The following is a 20,442-nucleotide window of genomic DNA, read 5'->3' as shown; positions in this document are numbered from 1 at the left end:
TGGCCTAGTAATTGCTTTGCAGATGAGGCTGGCCTTGAACTTTGAGAGATCTGCCTGCCTCTGCCTCCCAAATGCTGGGATTAAAGACGTGCACCATTACACCTGACAAAAATACTACTTCTTGATGGTGCTTGGACTATGTTTTTAAAAAAATTTCAATTATGTTGTTGTTTCTATAGATTTACTAATACGTTTACCTCGCTTTGAGTCTGCTTTTAGAAACCCAGGCATTCAACATTACATTGTTGAATCTGATCCTCCCATTTCCTAAAAATCTCAATTTCTGTACAGTCCTCTCTTTTCCATCCTTATTTTTTAACAAAATTTAAGTTATATTTGTGTCCTTGTATGTTTGTGTGTCTGTGTCTGTCTTCCTGCCTGTGTTGTATGTTACACAACACAGAGATGGAGGTCAAAGGATAACTACGGGGAGTTGGCTCCTTCTACTGTGTGGGTCCTCATCCTGCAGACTACTAGATAACGTCCATCGAGCCGTCTTCCAGGTCCCTGGATCTTCCTCCAGATTAAACCTTCGGATTCTGTCTAGCAAGCTTTTCACTCAGTTACTATGCTTTTCCTACCCCAGATCTGAATTTGGTTGTTTTATAATTTGTCTCATTATTGATTTTCTCTAGTTCATTAATGATTGCTGCCATATGTTCCTTCAACTCTTCAAACATAATTTCCTTTAGTTTGTTGAATAGTTTCTTAGATGTTCTTGACAAGTCCAAATAGGAACCGCTTGAGAACCACTTTCAATCTGCTGCCTGATACATTCCCGCACACATTCTGTGCTTCTCTGGTTTTGTTTTGTGTGACTATTGCAGCAACTCTGGAGGTGGAGCCCACTCTCTCTCTCTTCACTTTCCTCAAGTCTTTGCTATTGATGGTTTTATTTGCTTTTCTTCTAGTTTATTTTCCTTAATTGACTCACGGGGGTGAATTCTAGAGAGCACTGCTTCCCACAGTGTGTTTCCACAAGGTACCTGCTATGTTTTTTTTATTTATTTAATTTTTAATTTTTTTTTTTTTTTTTGGTTTTTCGAGACAGGGTTTCTTTGTATTGTTTTGGAGCCTGTCCTGAAACTTGTTCTGTTGACCAGGCTGGCGTTGAACTCACAGAGATCGAATTTTTTAAAAAAGTTTTTCCCCCATTATTTTTATTTTATTTTAAACATTATAATAAAAAGGATGCAAATAGGCTCTGAGCCTCCTCAGGCCTGGGGACTGTACACGGTGAACCAGGCCATCTAGAGTCTGTTGACATTGCAGTGCTAGTCCCACCTCCACCCACGGGAAGAGGACAGCCATTGGTGTATTGGACCTGCTTGCACCAACCAGAAGAGAACCTTGGACCCATACCCACCAGGAGAGGGAGAGACCCCACTGGCATCCACTAGAAGAAGTGATGGGAAGATGACAGTATAAGAACACAGTCAACAGCAGAAAGATCAATATGATGCCATCGGAGTCTAGGGACTCCACACCAGCAAGACCTGAACATCCCAAAACAGATGAAACAGAAGAGAATGACTCTAAAACAACTTTGTGAGGATGATAGAGACCTTCAAAGAGGAAATAAGAAAATCCCTTAAAGAAATGGAAAAAAAAACACAAAAATTTCAAGAAATGGAGAAAAGACAACCCAAAAATTGCAAGAAATAAACAAATCTCTTAAAGAAAACATGGAAAGTCAAGAAAAAAACAACCAAACAATTGAAGCACTGCAAGGCTTGAAAGCTGAAATAGAGACAATAAAAAACCACATTCTGAGGGAATGCTGGAAATAGAAAAGCTGGGTAAACGATCAGGAACTACAGATGCAAGCATAACCAACAGAATACAAGAGATGGAAGAGAGAATCTCAGGCATTGAAGATACACTAGGAGAAACAGATTCATCGACCAAAGAAAATCTTAAGTCCAACAAATCTCTAATGCAAAATATCCAGGAAATATGGGACACTGTGAAAAGGCCAAATCTAAGAATAATAGGTATAAAGAAGGTGAAGAAGCCTACCTCAAAGGTACAGAAAACATATTTAACAAAATCATAGAAGAAAACTTTCCCAATCTAAAGAAAGACATGGCAATAAAAGTACAAGACACATATAGAACACCAAATAGAGTGGACCACAAAAAAAGTCCCCTGGCCAAATAATAATCAAAACACAAAGCATACAGAATAAAGAAAGAATATTAAAAGCAGCAAAGGAAAAAGGCCAAGTAACATAAAGGCAAACATATCAGAAACTCTGAAAGCCAGAAGGTCCTGGAGAGATATCCTATCAACACTAAGAGACCAAGGATGCCAGGCCAGACTACTATACCCAGCAAAGCTTTCAATCATTATAGATGGTGAAAACAAGATACTCCATGACAAAACCAGATTTAAACAATACATATCCACTAATCCAGCCCCAGAAAGTTCTGGAAGGAAAACTCCAACCCAAGGAAGTTAACTACACTCACAAAAAAATAGGCGATAATCCCACTTTTCCAACAGCCAAAAGAAAACAAAAGGGGAGATCCACACACAACACCACCATCACCAACAAATCCAAAACAAACAAGAATTAACAATCAATGGTCATTAATATCCCTAAATATTAAAAAAGACACAGGCTAACAGAATAGATAAGAAGGCAGAATCCATCCTTCTGCTGCATACAAGAAACACACCTCAACTTCAAAGACAGAAATTACCTTAGAGTTAAGGTTTTGGAAAAGATTTTCCAATCAAATGGACCCAAGAAATAAGTGGGTGTAGTAATCTTAATATCTAACAAATTAGACTTCAGACTAAAATCAATCAAAAGAGATGAAGAAGGTCATTTCATATTCATCACAGGAAAAATCCATCAAGATGAAGTCTCAATTCTGAATATCTATGCCCCAAATACAAAGGCACCCATGTTCATAAAAGAAACATTACTAAAACTCAAATCACACACAAAACCTCAAACATTTATAGTGGGACACTTCAACACCTGACTCTCACCACTAGACTGGACTACCAGACAGAAACTTAACAAAGAAACAAAGGAACTAACAGAAGTTATGACCCAATTAACAGACATCTACAGACTATTCCATCCAAACCCAAAAGAATATACCTTCTCAGTGCCGTATGGAACCTTCTCTAAAATTAACCACATACTCAGCAACATAGCAAACCTCAACAGATACAAAAAATTGGATTAACCCCCTATTGGACCACCGTGCTTTAAAGTTAGATTTCAACAACAACACAAATTGTAGAAACACTACAAACTCATGGAAATTGAACAATGCCCAATCGCACCATTCCTGGGTCAAGGAAGAAATAAAAAAAGAAATTAAAGACTTCCTAGAATTCAATGAGAATGAAGACACAGCATACCCAAACTTATGGGACACTTTGAAATCAGTGCTAAGAGGAAAGTTCACAGCACTAGGTGCCCACATGAAGAAACTGCAGAATTGTCACACTAGAGAATTAACAGCACAACTGAAAGCTTTAGAACAAAAAGAAGCAAACTCACCGAGGAGGAGTAGATGCCAGGAAATAATCAAATTGAAACCAATAAAGTAGAAACAAAGAAAACAATACAAAGAATCAATGCAACAAAGAGTTGGTTCTTAAAGAAAATCAACAAGATAGACAAATTTTATCCAATCTAACCAAAAGGCAGACAGAACATGCAAATTAACAAAATCAGAAATGAAAGGGGGGACATAACAATGGACACTAAGGAAATCCAGAGAATCATCAGGTCATACTTTGAAAACCTGTACTCTACAAAATTCAAAAATTTAAAGGAAATGGGCAATTTACTGGATAGATATCACCTACCAAAATCAAATCAAGAACAGATAACTAATTTAAATAGACCTATAACCCCTAATGAAATAGAAGCAGTCATCAATATATTGTCTTCCAACCAAAAAAAAAAAAAAAAAAAAAAAGCCCAGGGCCAGATGGCCTCAGTGGAAATTCAAAGAGCTAATAACAATACTCCTCAAAGTGTTCCACACAATAGAAGTAGAAGGGTCATTGCCAAACTTTTTACGAGGCTATAATAACCTTAGTGCCCAAGCCACACAAAGGCACAACTAAGAAAGAGAACTATAGTCCAATATCCCTCATGAACACTGATGAAAAAATACCCAATAAAATACTGGCAAATCGAATCCAAGAACACATCAGAAAAATCATACACCATGATCAAGTAGGCTTCATTCCAGGGATGCAGGGATAGTTCAACACACAAAAATCCATCAATGTAATCCACCATATAAACAAACTGAGAAAGAAAAATCACATGATCATCTCACTAGATACTGAAAAAGCCTTTGACAAAATCTAACACCTTTTCATGATAAAGGTCTTGGAGAGATAAAGGATAACAGGAACATAACCTAAACATATTAAACCCAATATACAGCAAGCCGACAGCCAACATCAAATTAAATGGAGAGAACATGCCTCAACATAATAAAAGCAATATACAGCAAACCAACAGACAACATCAAACTAAATAGAGAGAAACTCAACTTGATTCCTCTAAAATCAGGAACAAGACAAGGCTGTCCACTCTCTCCATATCTCTTCAATATTGTACTTGAAGTTCTAACTAGAGCAATAAGACAACAAAAGGAGATCAAGGGGATACAAATTGGAAAGGAAGGCATCAAACTTTCACTATATGGAGATGATATGAGTGGTTACATAAGTGACCCGGAAAAACTCTACCAGGGAACTCCTACAGCTGATAAACACCTTCAGCAAAGTGGCAGGATACATGATTAACTCAAAAAAATCTATAGTACTACTATATAGAGATAATCTCCCATGCTCTTGGATAGTTAGTATTAACATAGTAAAAATGGCAATCTTGCCAAAAGCAATCTACAGATTCAATGCAATCCCCATCAAAATCCCAACACAATTCTTCACAGACCTCGAAAGAACAATACTCAACTTTATATGAAAAAACAAAAGATCCAGGATAGCCAAAACAACCTTGTTCTTTCAAGGTCTGTGAAGAATTGTGTTGGGATTTTGATGGGGATTGCATTGAATCTGTAGATTGCTTTTGGCAAGATTGCCATTTTTACTATGTTGATCCTACCTAAGGACATGGGAGATCCTTCCATTTTCTAGTATCTTCTTTAATTTCTTTCTTTAGAGACTCAAAATTCTTATGGTACAGGTCTTTCACTTTTTTGGTTAGCACTACCCCAAGATATTTTATGTTGTTTGTGGCAATTGTAAAGGGTGATGTTTCTCTGATTTCTTTCTCCATGAATGTATCATCTGTATATAGTACGGCTACAGATTTTTTTGAGTTAATCTTGTATCCTGCCACTTGCTGAAGGTGTTTATCAGCTGTAGGAGTTCCCTGGTAGAGTTTTCCGGGTCATTTATGTAGACTATCATATCATCTGCAAATAGTGAAAGTTTGACTTCTTCCTTCCCAATTTGTACCCCCTTGATCTCCTTTTGTTGTCTTATTGCTCTAGCTAGAACTTAATATTGAAGAGATATGGAGAGAGTGGACAGCCTTGTCTTGTCCCCGATTTTAGAGGAGTTGCATTGAGTTTCTCTCCATTTAATTAATGTCTCCATTTAATTTAATTAATGTCAGCTTAATGTATATTATTTTTATTATGTTAAGGTATGTTCCTGTTATCCCTAATCTCTTCAAGACCTTTATCATGAAGGGGTGTTGGATTTTGTCAAAGGCTTTTTCAGCATCTAGTGAGATGATCATGTGGTTTTTTTTCTTCAGTCTGTTTTATGGTGGATTACATTGATGGATTTTCATATGTTGAACCATCCTTGCATCCCTGGGATGAAGCCTACTTGAGAGAAGAGGAGTCATAGTGGTATAGCCAGTGGTACTTGGCCCTTGCTCAGGTAAATAACTCTTAGCTATTCTCATGAAAGTAACTCTCTGTATAGGATCACACACACACACACACACACACACACACACACACACACACACACACTGGTTAAAAAAATAAAACTAGAGAACAAGTTAGATGAGAAGGGAATAATAGAGGTTATATATATTATAGATGGTTTAACTATATATATATATATAAACAAATAAAACTTTTAAAACATTGTCTGTGATAGTTTAAGTTTTAGGAAGTTATTTTGTAATATATGTCATACAATACTTTATAAAACAAGCAACTTAACATTCACAGTGTCTTGTTCAGATGCATATGATCTACAGAAAAAGGTCTGGGAACCTCCACACACAAATGAAGTCTGTGCCTAGAGATGTTGCTGTAGCCAGATTCCCCCATCTTACCTTGGTCTCAGGGAAGGCTTCCTTATGACAGCTTTCTTAAAGGATTGTTTCCTTTGTGTGGTTGCCTGTTTTGGCTGCTTGACAATTGCCACTGTAAACCCTGAGAAAGACCACAAAGTTAGGTAATAATATTTTATAAAGAGATAATAGTAAGGGACATTTTTCAGGCATCAGCTACAACTATTGTATCAGGCCACTGGACACCCGGACACTGTCATCAGGTCAAGCTGTCTTAGATGCTCATGTTGGCCATCAGGCCTAGAGCCCACCTTCCTGAGAGACTGCTGAGACCAAGTCCACTATACTTTTAGGTACATTACTAAGAGGAGATGCCACCTGCTTTCCAATCTGACCTTTTCATTCAACCACAATGCATGTGCTGTTCTGTCTTTGTTGACACCTTGGCTCTCCTCTCAGAAGCACTCTGCACGCCATTTGAAAGTTTTGCTTTGTAATCATTGAACTTACTGACTGTTGTTATCAACTTTAAGAGGCTCCAATCAACTTCTTTCTTTTATTAAAATGGTTTTCTTTCCAAAGATGTGGCATTGCAATGGTATTCTGGCAACCCCCACACAATTCAGAACAGGTGCCTTGCTCTGTGATGCACTTTAGGACAGTTATTCCAAGAAATGTATTTTAATGTTTTTGAAAAATAATGGATCCCACAGATCTCACCATTATCAAATCCCTTTGGGGGTTTGCGATGGCATTTGATTGACAGAGTCCATGCCCTGCCTTCATGAAGCCCTGGGCTCAATCCCCAGCACAATGTGATGTTATTGCCCAAATTCTAGAATTTACAAAGTGGAAGTAGGAGATCTGAAATTCAAGGTTATTAATTACAAACCAAGTTTGAGGCTAACCTTGACTACCTAAGACTCTTTAATTTTATGGAAGAAAAATGCTGACTATAAAATCATCAAGGTAGAAACAGAGTCATCTCTGCTGGGCGTTGGTGGCGCACGCCTTTAATCCCAGCACTCGGGAGGCAGAGGCAGGCAGATCTCTGTGAGTTTGAGGCCAGCCTGGTCTCCAGAGTGAGTGCCAGGATAGGCTCCAAAGCTACACAGAGAAACCCTGTCTCGAAAAACCGAAAAAAAAAAAAAATGAAACAGAGTCATCTCAAAATCAGAACATGACCCAGTTATAGTCAATGGCTTAATATGCATACTAAATAGAATGTGCACACACAGAGTATTTTTGTGTGATTTGATAATATTTCTGTGATAGGCAGCATACAAAAACTATTGAAAGTCATAGGTATATACATTGATTCTAAATAAATGCAACTGAATGATTTAAAAAATGAAACCCAGACTGTAGAAGACTTGATATAACACAAAAAGAAAATCCACCAAGTTATAAAAGCAAAATACTTGAGTTAAAACAAAAATTCTAAGCCATAAATAAACCAATAAGAAATTCAGTTAAAACATAAAGGTTAGAAAAATAAAGATGGTGAAAATGGGAAGAGTATGTTGAAATAATAATTTTTAGTGTTTAATCCATAGTGAACATAAACAAAGTTCCAGGCTTGAAAAAAAATAGAAAAACTTCCCATGCTACATTTTTCTTAAGATAGCTGGCAATTTTGTAAATGCAAGAAGTTTAAAAAACTGGACATTCCTTTAAAAAGTAAAACAAAGAGGAAGACCCTTCCCTCTTGACTTCAGGTGTGACTCATTTTCTGAGTTCCTGCTTTGGTTCTACCTGAATTGAAAACCCAAGAACCCTGGTGGAAGTAGAAGCAGACACCCACAACTAATCACTGAACTGAACTGGAATCCAGTTACAGAGAAGAATGAGTGATGAGCAAAGGGGTCCAGACCAGGCTGGAGAAACCCACTGAAACAGCTGACCTGAACAACGGGGAGCTCTTGGTCACCAGACTGATAGCTGGGATACCAGCATGGGACTGATGGAGACCCCAGGAGCGTGGGTTCCAGTGAGGAGACCTTGAAAATCTACAGGACCTCCTGTAGTAGTTCAGTACTTTTCCCTAGCATAGGTATGGACTTTTGGAGACCATTCCACATAGAGGGATACTCCCTGAACCAGGACACACAGGGGTGGGCCTAGGCCCTAGCTCAAAGGATATGATAGACTCTGATGACCCGCCCCCCCATGGAAGGACTCATCCTCCCTGGGGAGCAGAAAGGATATGTGATAGGTAGGGTTTTAGTTGAGGGGGGTGGTAGGGGAGGAGAGGAGGGAACTGGGATTGACATGTAAAACAAATTTGTTTCTAATTCAAATAAAAGAAATCTGAAAAAAAAAGAAAACCCAAGAACCCTTTTCTCCTTTAGAGCTGCCCCCCTTCAGGTATTTTATCATGATGGTTAGAAAGAAAATTAAAACACCAATGGAAAGATCAACATTGTTGCCTGGATACCCAGAATGTCATCACAGACTCTCATTAGAGAAAGTGCTTGTCAGAATTAGGTTTAGATGGAGTCCTGGACCAAGTCCAATTCACACTATGTCCACGGATCTTTATTAAAGTCATTTCTCCAGTCCCTAAAATGTCTACTTGGAATGGGGTTATTTGGCAATCAGCAGGATGGCTATATCATTTCTTTGGTTTGAGGAGTGTTGTAAGAGTAAAAACGACAACTGAAACTACCTAGAGCACTCTGCAAGAGTAGCAAGTGCCCTTAACCCATCAGCAATTAAATTATATAAGCATTAGGGGTAAAATCAAAAACAAGTTAGGTAAGTGCTAACACCAAAAGGGGGAATGAATCACAATGACCCAGCGGGTTACCAGATCCCCAGCACAGTCAGAAGACCTTCCCTATAGGAAGCTTCTTTGCTCTGGCTCAGACACTTAACCAAGGTGGACAGAGGATCCATAGGAAGAAGGGCCATACATCTGGAGCATGCAGAACAGAAACAGAAACTGGAGGGCATCACAAAAGGCTGGCACAGTGTGAAGAGTCCAAGTGGGCTGAGAAAGAATGTCTGTATTAAAGGAAAGAAATCAAGCCAACACGGATCAACATTCTACCTAAGCCAACAAGCTTAGGCAGAGTGAAAGTGATCTCCTCTAGGGGTGGGCCCACATGGGATGTCAGAAGCTGAGCAAATTGAGGCTATCCATGTTAAGGGGTCATTGCTTGTGGGGTAAGAAAGTCCAGGCAAGTATGAACAAGGCCTTAACAAGGATAACAAGGAGAATACATACATCCCCAGGAAGGGATAGCTGGGTTAAAGGTGTGTCGAGCCAGACTAATTTGTCTGTACTTGGAGGGAGGCATGTGGATTGAGAAATTGCAGGTAGAAATAACAGAGACACAAAAGAAATAGACATAGGATATATTCAGCTGGGCTGTCAGTGAATACTCTAGCCTCGAGTTTATTTTTTATAGCCCTTTTCTACCCCAAGCCCAAGGGGAGGACACATCTTCTTTTCCATGATACAAAGAACAATTACTTCCTTAATATTCAACACATTTAATAGCAATGCCCTAAGTCAAACATCCTGTTATTAGGTCTTCAGGAGCAAAACATCTAGTTGCTACACCTTAGGCCGAATATCCTGTTTGACCTTGGAAGGAGCCAAAACAAGCTTGAACTCTCTAACCTAAGTCAAAAAGGAATCAAGACAGAAGTTGGAGTCATTATGAGCTCCCACAAAGGTGGTGGTCAGAACCTCAGTGTCAGGTAGAGTGACTACATGCAGTGATGGCCTGACATAAATTGTTAGATGTGGGAAGCCAGACTGACCTAAGAGGCCTCAAAGGCCCTCATGAAAGGACAAAGTCTGGTGCTGGGCTGGAACCAGTGCCTTGTAGGATTCAACATTGTGGTTTCCGGGACCCCAGTTCTTCCTCCTGGGCTAGGATCATCAGTGCTTAGACAGCTGTGACTGAGGTATCCCGTATTCTCTTTGCCGACATTGTCTGACTTAGCTCCCTGCTGACCTTGGTTGTTTTACCTTTTGCAAATAGTATATATGATGCTGTGCTTCTTAATAAACTTGCTTGGCATGATGCATCAGCTTATGCAAGGCATCTTGGTCCCAGCTATTGATTTTCTCTTTATTTCTCATCTTTGGTCCTCATACTTGACACCTCGACTTGGGACCCTTATTCCTGCTAGGTGGAGTCAATTAGAGCAAGCCAGATAAGGAAGGTTTTCCCTCAAAGGATCAGCCTGACAGTGGCTGTGGAGTTCTTGCAAAGTAAGGAGTTCCTCAGGCATGAAGGTGCCAGTGCAAAGCACTGAAGACCAGGAGAGGGGAGACTGGCATTTGTGAAAACAAAGGTGCAGGGGTGGGGAGAGGTAGTAAAGACAGACTACTCACGGGATGGGACTATTAAAAAAATAAGTAAATTTAAGACAGTGGGAATCTCATGATCAGAGAAGGGAAGCATAAACATGGAAAAGGAGTAAAATAGAATGAGCCCAACTATTTGGGGATAGTAAGATAAAGGGACAATTTTGTGCTGCTCTTTGGTACTCCTCAGCCCAATATTGATGATACATCATCAAATGAAGCAGCAACAGCCAGAGAACTCATGACAAAGTGGATCTCAGATACATCAGGGATGAAAGGCTAGGTTATTCAGCCCTGCCTGGTAGGTTCTCCAAGACCAGCAGAGGTGCTGGTTGAGGGAGATGAGAGCCCAGCACAGGGAGCAGAGGAGGGAGCGGAGAAGCCTTCCTCTCTATACACATTGCAGTGGTTCAATTTTCTTTTAGAATATGTTCCCCAAGAAACCAAACTGATCTCTGGAGAAGCTGCTCTAAGACCCAATGGCATTTCTATATGAAGCAATCTTCCCTTTAGGACCAAAGCACTCATTCTCCCAGCAGTGTTGGTTACTGATAGCCTACAGCTCCCTCTGTTACCTGAACCACAGGAAACCGAATGACCCAATGTTGTAGTATACCTTGATCTCCACCCCCACGAAGGCAAACCCATCTCATCTGGGTTAAGGTGGCAGTACAAAAGCCTAGGTACTTTCCTTCAGTGAGGGACAATTAGAGCCATCCTAACTTCGGAGCTTCCCCTGGTATCTGGAGAGTTCTGATGTCAAAGCCTCAATGCTTTCCTCACTCAGAGCCCCCATCCTAACAAACATACTTCCACAATTCCAAAAGAAACAACAGCAAAATCTTTGACTCCAGGAAATTTGGCAGAAGATGAAGTCACATTACTTTAAATGTCTATTAAGTAATAAAGAAGAAATGAATGATTGTTGGGAACATAGCATGAAGGTCCTTGAGCCCACAGATCTCTAGAGAAACCAGGAATGTTAAGCACACAGGATTGTCTATACAATGGGAAAGATGTAAAACCTGTTCTTCCACCCAGAAAGCTGAGAATTGACGTGATTAACAGTCTGGTGATCTGTGCGATCTGTTGGGCCAGGCCATATTAAGCTCCTACAAACAGGACCAGGGGTGGCTAGTAATCTTAATGACCCTGATAGGCAGAAGCTCTCCCAAGCTTCCACAACCAGGACCAGAGGTGGCCAACAGCCCAAATGACATCTTTGCTATCTGTAGAGGACAGACCCTTATGCCCTTAAACTAGTACAGGTAGCCTAGCTCTAGAACCCATCTTCTTGGAAAAATGGCATGTACCCTGAGTTGAGTTTAAATTTAATTATGCTTCTTTGTACACCAGGGATTGTATTTTACCCAGAAACTTTTTTTTCAAGTTGTATTGGGCTTAAAAATATTGTGAATAAACCACCTGCCATTATACTCTCTGAAGTCTGATCCAGATTGATGAAGTCAGTTGGCACCCGGCTTTCATTCTTATCTCTTTGTGTGATTCACTTCCCTGTAAGACACCTGCAGGGACCCCCTCAAATGATTTTAATTGTTACCATCCTCAGTGATTTATAATTGCCTTTGGTTTGCATCACACCCTCTAGGACTCTGTAAGAGTGAGAGTACATGGTGATTATCTCTGGAGAATTATCTCCTTGCAAACAAGATATGATTCCTCTTTTGCCTTAGGCCTCTAGAGTTTGGAAATTCTTAGATTTGAAAAAAACAAAAACAAAAACATTTGCCTTAAACATAATGGTAGCAACTTACCTTTTGCAGGTGCCTTTTCGCAGTATATTTTGTAATCTTCACTGATCTTTTCTATGGCCAACTTTGGATTCTTATAGGCAAGCTCCTCAAAGGACATTTTGTTTACATCTGTGAAGGAAAAATAAAGACAGAGTTTAGACGTCCATTTTAGGGTCAAATATCCATGTACTTTATTGAAGACATTGCCTTTAAAATATTATTTGAATCAGACAATAGTGTTTAGATGGGGGTACTTACACAAAGAATACAAACTTTCTAAGTTAAGTTGGAATCACAGAAACAGACTCCCCTCCATTCTAGAATGGGTATGTTCTGCCTTCTCTGCTAGTATCCAGTTTAAGAAGTTACTCATTTATCCAAATGGTTTTTGATCCCTTCAAAACAATCACCTCTTAAAGGAGGAGATGCAAATGAATTTTGAATATTCTGCTATTGCATTAACTTTTTTACATACATGTCAAATAATTTGCTAAGGTTTTTCTTGGTTTTGGCTTTGACTTTTTGTGAATTAGTTTCAGAACTAGCAGCTCATAGGTCAGGATCTTGTAGGGTTTTTGAGAATAACAGGACCTTTCATGGTCCAGTTATGTGTGACCCAAAGACCTAAGATGCTAGATACTGAACCATCACGGAAGATCAACCTGGACAATGGAAGCAGAAAGCAGCATCTTGCCCTTACCATCTATGAAGATCGGAGACGTCGTCAGTTCTACCTGGAGAGAGCCGCCCTGCTTCAGGCTCTCAGTAGCCACCTTTTGCCACTGCAAAGACTCCATTTCCTGCAAGTTAGCCAAACCCTGGCTTAACACCAGAGATTGCTGAATCCTCTTATAAAGAAGAATGCTCTCTTCTTTGCTTGTGGCTTCTTTTTTATACCAGCGGGTTTTGATGAAGCGTGCTTGAGTCTGAGAGGAGTTGGGAGAAGAGAAGAGACAACTGTTGTGGGAGTCAGCCAGAAGCAAGAGATTTGTGACAGCTCAGTCTTCCATCTCCAAGCCTCCTGGTCACATTGACTTTGCCTGATGGTCTTTGGAGATACATGTCATGCCCCTTCACCCCTCATAATACAACTCATTTTCCCTAAGAGAGAATTGTACATGAATATAACTTCCTTAGCATTAGCTATGTATTGAGTCTTTTTCCTTGAGAGCTTTATGTTATTTTATTTATTTATTTATTTATTTATTTATTTATTTATTTATTTATTTTGGTTTTTCGAGACAGGGTTTCTCTGTGTAGCTTTGGAACCTATCCTGGCACTCGCTCTGGAGACCAGGTTGGCCTCGAACTCACAGAGATCCACCCGCCTCTGCCTCCCGAGTGCTGGGATTAAAGGCGTGGGCCACCAACGCCCGGCATGTTCTTTTTAAAAATTTGTATTTTTATCTCTCTTTCTCTCTCTCCGTGTGTGTGTGTGTGTGTGTGTGTGTGTGTGTGTGTGTGTGTGTGTGTACATGCATGTGTGGGTTCGAAGGCCAGAAGAAGGCATCAGAGACTTTGGAGCTGGAGTTACACACAGTTATGGCCTATCCAATGTGGGTCTTGGCAACTTGAGTCCTCTGAAAGTTCATTAAGCGCTCTAAACCTCTGATCCATCCTTCCAACCCCAGAGGTTTATCCTCTTTAGAATATCAGGGACAGTGTCCACCTCCAGTTGCCCCGGGAGAGGGGGGGAAGTCCTAACTTGGCTTAAGACTCTAAAACAGAAGAACTTTCCCTTCCCTCCTGAATTCTCCACAACCCAAAGTCCCTCCTACTGTGAAAACGAGAAACCAGTAGTCCTCTTCTTTCAGGAATTCATCGTACCAGGGACAGAGCACCTGAAATTCAAGAACAAAGTGACTATTAGAAGATGAGCCCTCAGCTGACTAAGGCTTCCCAGCTGTGGCTACACCACACAGCAGATTGCAGCGTCTGGCTTCTTACTTCCAGATCTAGTGAGGTGGCAACATCCAGTGGACAGTCCCTCATTTTTTTTTTTTTTTTTTTTGGTTTTTGAGACAGGGTTTCTCTGTGTAGCTTTGGAGCCTATCCTGGCACTCGTTCTGGAGACCAGCTGGCCTCGAACTCACAGAGATCCGCCTTCCTCTGCCTCCCGAGTGCTGGGATTAAAGGCGTGCGCCACCAACGCCCGGCCCCTCATTTTTTTTTTTTTTTTTTTTAAATATAGCAGCTCTCAGTAAGTCTCGGAGAATAGCAATAAATACACACTGAAAGGGCAAAGTAGCTCAGAGCACTTAATATCTGCAATCTGCATGCTGCCTAGTGCCTTCCCAAAGCTCTGTCTTTGTTTCTCAAAATGGCATTGAAAACCAAGCAACTCTGCTCTCATACCCCCAACTTGGAGACATCTCATACTTGTGAGTGCTGTTTCATATTTCAGGGAAAACAAAACCTATGAATTGGTGTTAGGCTGAATTTATTTACCCACATTCTTTCTTTACTTGGCAAATATTTGCCAAGTGCCTCCCATGTGTCAGGCACTGTGCAAATTGCTACCCCCAGACTTGTTCCAAGGAGCCAACCTCCCAGAAGGGTGAGCATCAGTGTGGTACTTGCAGCATATGCGTGACTGTCATGCAGACAGGGCATTCTGGGCAGTAGGAGGCACTTAGCAAAGGCACAGAGTGGAGAAAGGGTGTGTTGAAGGACAATGGGTATTCTCTTCTAATGAGCCTGGGAGATGGAAGCATGGCAAGAGATGAGGTAGAGAAAATGGGTTAGCACTCGCTATGAGGGGGTTCAATGACTGGTTCAGTGACATGGGCACTATTTTGAAAACGGTGAGGTGCCTATGATGTTTCTGGAAAACTGTCTGATGAGCTCTGTAAAGCAGGATAGGGAGATGGCTCAGTGGTTAAAACGCTTGCCACTGCAATCGAGGGGACCAGAATCTGGATCTCTGGTGCCCACACACATACCATGGAGGTATGACAGGTGGCCTGTAATTTCAGCCTTGGAAGACGGAATCAAGGGGCACCCTGAAGCAGCTGTCTGTCAGGACTAATTCTATCAGTGAAGAGCAACTATCTGTGAGCTCTGGGTCTGGTTCAACATCCTGGTCTCAAAGAATAAATTCTGGGAGTGGGGTCCACTGGGACTATGTAAGTGAAGAAATCTCCCGAAAGCAAGCAGACAGCATGGATACATTTGTTCTCTCTGCCCTTGGTTGTGGATGTGAGGCTTTAAGTTCCCTCCTTGACTTTCCTGAAATAATGAACAGCAACCTAAAACTGTAAGCCAAATAAACATTTCCCCCCTGTGTTGCCTTCTGCCAGGGTGTTTTATTACAGCACTGGAAATGAAATTAGAATGAGGAGACTGCTTCCCAGTGTCTAAGACTTCTGTACTGTCCTCTGAATTTCGTGGTTTGGGGAGGCTGCACTTGAAGGACTGAGAGGCAGTGGGAGGCAGGTATTGACCACATATTCAGCCATTTAACTTTGGAGGTTTTGATTGTTTCAAGAAGTCACAAAACTTTTTACCTTAGAAAATTAACCAGACCCCCAGTGTATGAAGGTTTGTGTGAATAACTCTAGCATTAACGAAGTGAGTATAGATGATCAGACGGTGTTTTTTTATTGGCCTTGACCTAATCTGCCAGATGCTAACCCATTTCTTTGAGACACATCCTACCTTGCAGATTTCCTTCTGGGCTTTAGGGATCCAGGGGTTCACATCCCCAGAAGGCAGGAGTTTCTTTAGGCCCTGAATGATCTGAGGTTTTAGTGGTAAGGGTGGCCCAATATGCTCATTCAAGTAGAGCTCACAGATTCTGTTACCCAGCATGTGACGGAAGAGCGCGTTCCCATTCTTCCTGTTACTCGTCAGAACACCGAGGAAATGCTGCAGGTCCTGCCAGAGGTCCAGGAGTTGCACCTCCACCTTCAAGTTCAGCTTCTTCAGGTAATAGCGGAAGGGACTCCCTGCACAGGCGTCAGCAGTCAGGGCCCAGTGAGTGTACCCAAAGGAGATGCCTCGCTTGAGGGACTTCTTGACTGCCAGCGGGGCAGTGTGATTGATGACAGGAGTGGATATTCTCAGGTAGTTGGAGAACGTTGACTCAAAGATACCCTCCATGTGGAGCTGGAGCTTGGATTTCTTCTTCACAATGGGTTTTTTGGCAGACTGAGTATCCTTGTTCAGGGAATGGCTTATTGACTCCTTTGAAGAATCTACTTCCAGAGAAGGCTTTTGTAAAATTACCTTTTCTGGACGACTCGTTTCTTGTTGGGCCTTCGTGGAGACTTCTGGCTTGGGGTCTGTTTCCAGAGACCATAAGACAGGATCAATTAACTGCCACAGCTTCCTCTTGGCCTTCTTGCTTGAGTACTTCCTTTGGGCGTGGCGGGATTTCTTGATGCTCATATTTAAAGGGAGCCCACCTTCGTGTGTGCAGCAAACACTGCACAGGCGGGTCTCATATTCCTGCATCAGGCCATGACATGCTTCCTCGTTGGCCATTGTCATCTTGGCATGGGTGTAAAAGTTGGGGAGCCAGTAGCTCTGGATTTTGAAGAGGGCCACTTTCTGCATGTGGCTTAGGATCTCCCTTCTGGTGGTGGACTGGTTGGGATGCCAGATGGAGAGGTTCAGGAGGGACTCTGGAAGGATAGAGAGGTAAAGGGTGAGAATGAAGTGGTGACAGCCATGACAGTGTGGGGTGTTGGGGGCCATGGCAAAAGTAACCTTGGACCTGTAAGAGACTTGGGCAGAAGCTGCCAGTATAAACACACTACTTTATAAGAATAGCTGCTTCCAATCCTTTCTTCCCTGATACATAAAGTCTGGGCTCATGAAGTAGCTTATAGAACGAAAGATACATTTCATGGTCAGGTTACCTAGCAACTCTTTCCCCCTTTCTAACCCACTGTCTAACACCTGCACCCTGCGACCTTGGTAACCTCCTGCACTCTCAAGGACTCATGCACAGGGACATTCCTTAGCCTGGTTATCAGGCAAGTAGCCTCAAATGACCTCTCCCTGCCTGCCAAGCTCCCCGCTTGGCACCCCTATATAAGGTCCCTGTGAAAAATAGAAATTGGCAGCTTGATCAGAAACCTGTCTTGCTGTCGTTCTTTGTTCCCCCTGACCCTTCTGTTCTAGGTTCTTTGGTGACTGCAGCACATCAGGGTGTGAGTTCGCATTATTCCCCGCAGGTCGGGGCGGGGGGTGGGGGTGGGGGTTGAAGAGTCTCTGAATATCTGTGTGTAGTATGTGGCTGGTTCTGGGTGGAGCCGTGGGAACAGGAACAGGTAGAACACAGTGGCATGCTTTTGATGTCTCCCTAGCACACAGTAGCTACTTTTCTCTCATAGCTACTTTCTTCTTCCCCACAGAAGAAACCCATTTTGTGGGATTTCTTGAGCATATTTTAGATTGTATTATAAACAAAAGCAAAAGATACAAGAAAACATGATTTTAAGAGAATGAGAATATACACAAGTGAATGGGACTCATGATTCTAAATGATGACCAGAGAATTTGGACTGGATAATTCCAAGGAGTCAAATCCTTCAAATAATATCCAATCCTTGCTAGCCCTGGATTCAATGTTATCAATTTTTAAAATGGTCTCATATAGCCCAGGCTGCCCTTACTGTGTGGCCAAGATGGCATTAAGTTTCTGATCCTTCTGGCTTTACCTCCCAAGTGCTGAGATTGCAGGCATACATACCCACACACCCAGATAATATCATCAATTTTTAATTATTGTTAGGAATGAGAAGATTATGATTAGTCACAAACAGCATATCTTCTGGAACACAGTGATATTGTGTTCAAAATCCCTCTTCGGTTTTCATTAAGACTAATAGGGATGAGCCTGATAGTCAAGAGAAAGAGTTTAAACAATGTCTCAGAGTCCAGACAGTAAGTATTTTAAGCTTTGTAAGCTAAATAATTTCTGTTGAACTCTAAAATTTACAGTCTTTGCTTGCAAAAGCCACAGGTACTCCCTTTAGTCCATGGGCTGTTATTTGTTCTAGAGAATCTCATTAACACAAATAACAGAGCCATGCAGACTCAGAAGATACAGTAATTTCCCAGCTCTCCTGTCCCAATTCTCGTTCTCTTCTTCCAGGCAACCTGCACTGGCCAGCTGGATCTCAGGAAGATCTAAGCATCACCCTAAGCATAGCTGCTGTCTTTCAACCCTTTCTCTGTTACAGGTTGTGAGTTCCACTTGCATCCCTGACATCGAGCATATGGAGAAGGTACCAGTGTGGAAAACAAAAGAAAGGAGAGAGCAAATGCCAGACTGAGCTGTTGGTTACATCTCACAAGAATTCCATTTCACATATTTTCTGTAACTCTTACTGATGTCCATGTTGCAGAGAGTCACCACTCGGGAGCTTTCCTGCAGATGAGTGGCCTTGAGCACCAGCAGGAGGGACAGGTAGTAGTCTCTCACTTCTACATCTGTCTCGTCTATGCTCAGGATCTTCTCAGCAAGGATCCAGAAATCCAGCAGCTCTTCACCTACAGGTCAGACAGGGCAGACAGGAGAGACACAGAGCTGCACTCTCATCCGGCCCCTTTGGTGCAGCTGCTCATACCCCCCAAGGCTTGCTCTGTCTGCTGTACCAAACAGCATCACTAGCCAACTTCCAGTTCAGACAGTGTCTCCAGAAAGTCTCCAGTGTGTGAGCATGGGGAAAACGGACTAGTGGGAAAGAGTCCTTTATGTCTTTCTTTGGTTTTGCTTTTAAAAAACAAAGTCACTTTAGAGGAAACCAGGACATCATGGAATATTGTGTGTTATCAGAAAAAGAAGGGAATAAAAGATCTCATGGAAAAGAATATTCCCCAGATCATGAACTCTGAGGAGCCTACAGATGGGCCACAGTCCAAAGGTGCCAAAGACCATGTTCTCTATTTTATAACTTTGACAACTCCTAATTCTTACTGCTCCCCAGAGATCCAGGGTTTCATCCCTAAAACTAGGGCACTGAATGAAACTCAGTGTGCTGGGCTGGAGTGTCATCCTGGGCTGGTGGCCTTCCAGTACCCTGACACTACTGGACCAACACTACCAATAGACCAAGGAGTAGTGTTTCCCACTCTCGACACAGGCTCCCTGTCTGTTTCCTACCATAGTGGGAGCTTTAAGAAGCAGAAACTTACTGGTCAGTGGTGGTGCCCTTTGGTCCCAGTACTTGGAAGGCAGAAACAGGTGGATCTGAGTTCAAGGCTAGCCTGGTCTACACAGTGAGTTCCAGGACAGTCAGGGCTACAGAGAGAAACCCTGTTTCAACAAAACAAAACAAAACAACAGAAAAAAAGAAGAGAAGGAGGAGGAGGAGGAGGAAGTGGAGGAGGAGGAGGAGGAGGAAGAGGAGGAGGAGGAGGAGGAGGAGGAGGAAGAGGAGGAACATATGGCCCCTGTGCATCTTTGTATTCCATCCAACTAGCATAGTGACTGCCATGTAGACATGATTAGCAAATACTGTTAAATGGATGAGTGAAAGGGACTTGCATTGCTTTTACTGTAACTTATCTTATGGATCCCAGGTTCTTTAAGGCTTTTTTTTTTTTAACCCAAACTGCACTATTAAATATATCTAGATTTTCTCCAGACACACATAATTGCCATCTGGGGTTTGGAAACCCTGGAAACTGTTAAGATTCCTTTTCAGAAACCCACCTGCACTGTCCACGAGGTAGGAGCAGAAACGCCATATCCCTCTGACTCCAGCGATACATTTTTCCAGAAGCCACTGGTCTGCCATTTGCCATCTCATCATCTTGGCTGCCAAGAAAAGTCAATGAGAGAGGGAGCATGAACTCTTCCCTCAGCCTTGCACACAGCTAGAGCCCCATTCATGCAATGTGAGTCATTTATATGAACCAGGCGGGGGCGGGACGGGAGTGTCCTGATGGGGTGACTTTGAAACTAGTCACTGGACCATCTAGCAACACGTGTCAGGGGCATATGCAGGGTCTTCATGCATGCATATAATCCACAGCTCAAAAATACCCTCTCCCCCACTCCAGTCCCTACCTGACAATGATATTATTCTTAATGTCCATTTGACTCTCTCCTCTTTCCTTGTCTCTGTCTCCCTCCACTCTATGTG

General features: G+C 41.9%; 1 protein-coding gene across 1 annotated transcript in view; it reads right to left on the bottom strand.

Annotated features, from left to right (window-relative positions):
* Rgsl1 (regulator of G protein signaling like 1) overlaps window positions 1-20,150 on the bottom strand; it is a 38,227-nt gene extending 18,077 nt beyond the window's left edge. The window contains exons 1-7 of the mRNA XM_027417350.2: window positions 20,010-20,150; window positions 18,683-18,844; window positions 16,001-16,968; window positions 14,122-14,184; window positions 13,044-13,269; window positions 12,365-12,472; window positions 6,308-6,407 (exon numbers count right to left, since the gene is read on the bottom strand). Coding sequence (XP_027273151.1) covers window positions 6,308-6,407; window positions 12,365-12,472; window positions 13,044-13,269; window positions 14,122-14,184; window positions 16,001-16,968; window positions 18,683-18,844; window positions 20,010-20,109 — 1,727 coding nt within the window. The 5' untranslated portion in view covers window positions 20,110-20,150. The remainder of the gene's footprint in view (window positions 1-6,307; window positions 6,408-12,364; window positions 12,473-13,043; window positions 13,270-14,121; window positions 14,185-16,000; window positions 16,969-18,682; window positions 18,845-20,009) is intronic.
* Between the last annotated feature and the right edge of the window lie 292 nt (window positions 20,151-20,442).

The sequence above is a fragment of the Cricetulus griseus genome, chromosome 5, assembly GCF_003668045.3.
Source record: "Cricetulus griseus strain 17A/GY chromosome 5, alternate assembly CriGri-PICRH-1.0, whole genome shotgun sequence".
In the NCBI taxonomy this organism is placed as follows: domain Eukaryota; kingdom Metazoa; phylum Chordata; class Mammalia; order Rodentia; family Cricetidae; genus Cricetulus; species Cricetulus griseus.
Note: the sequence above shows the minus strand (reverse complement) of the source record. Positions and strands in the feature narration are given on the sequence as shown.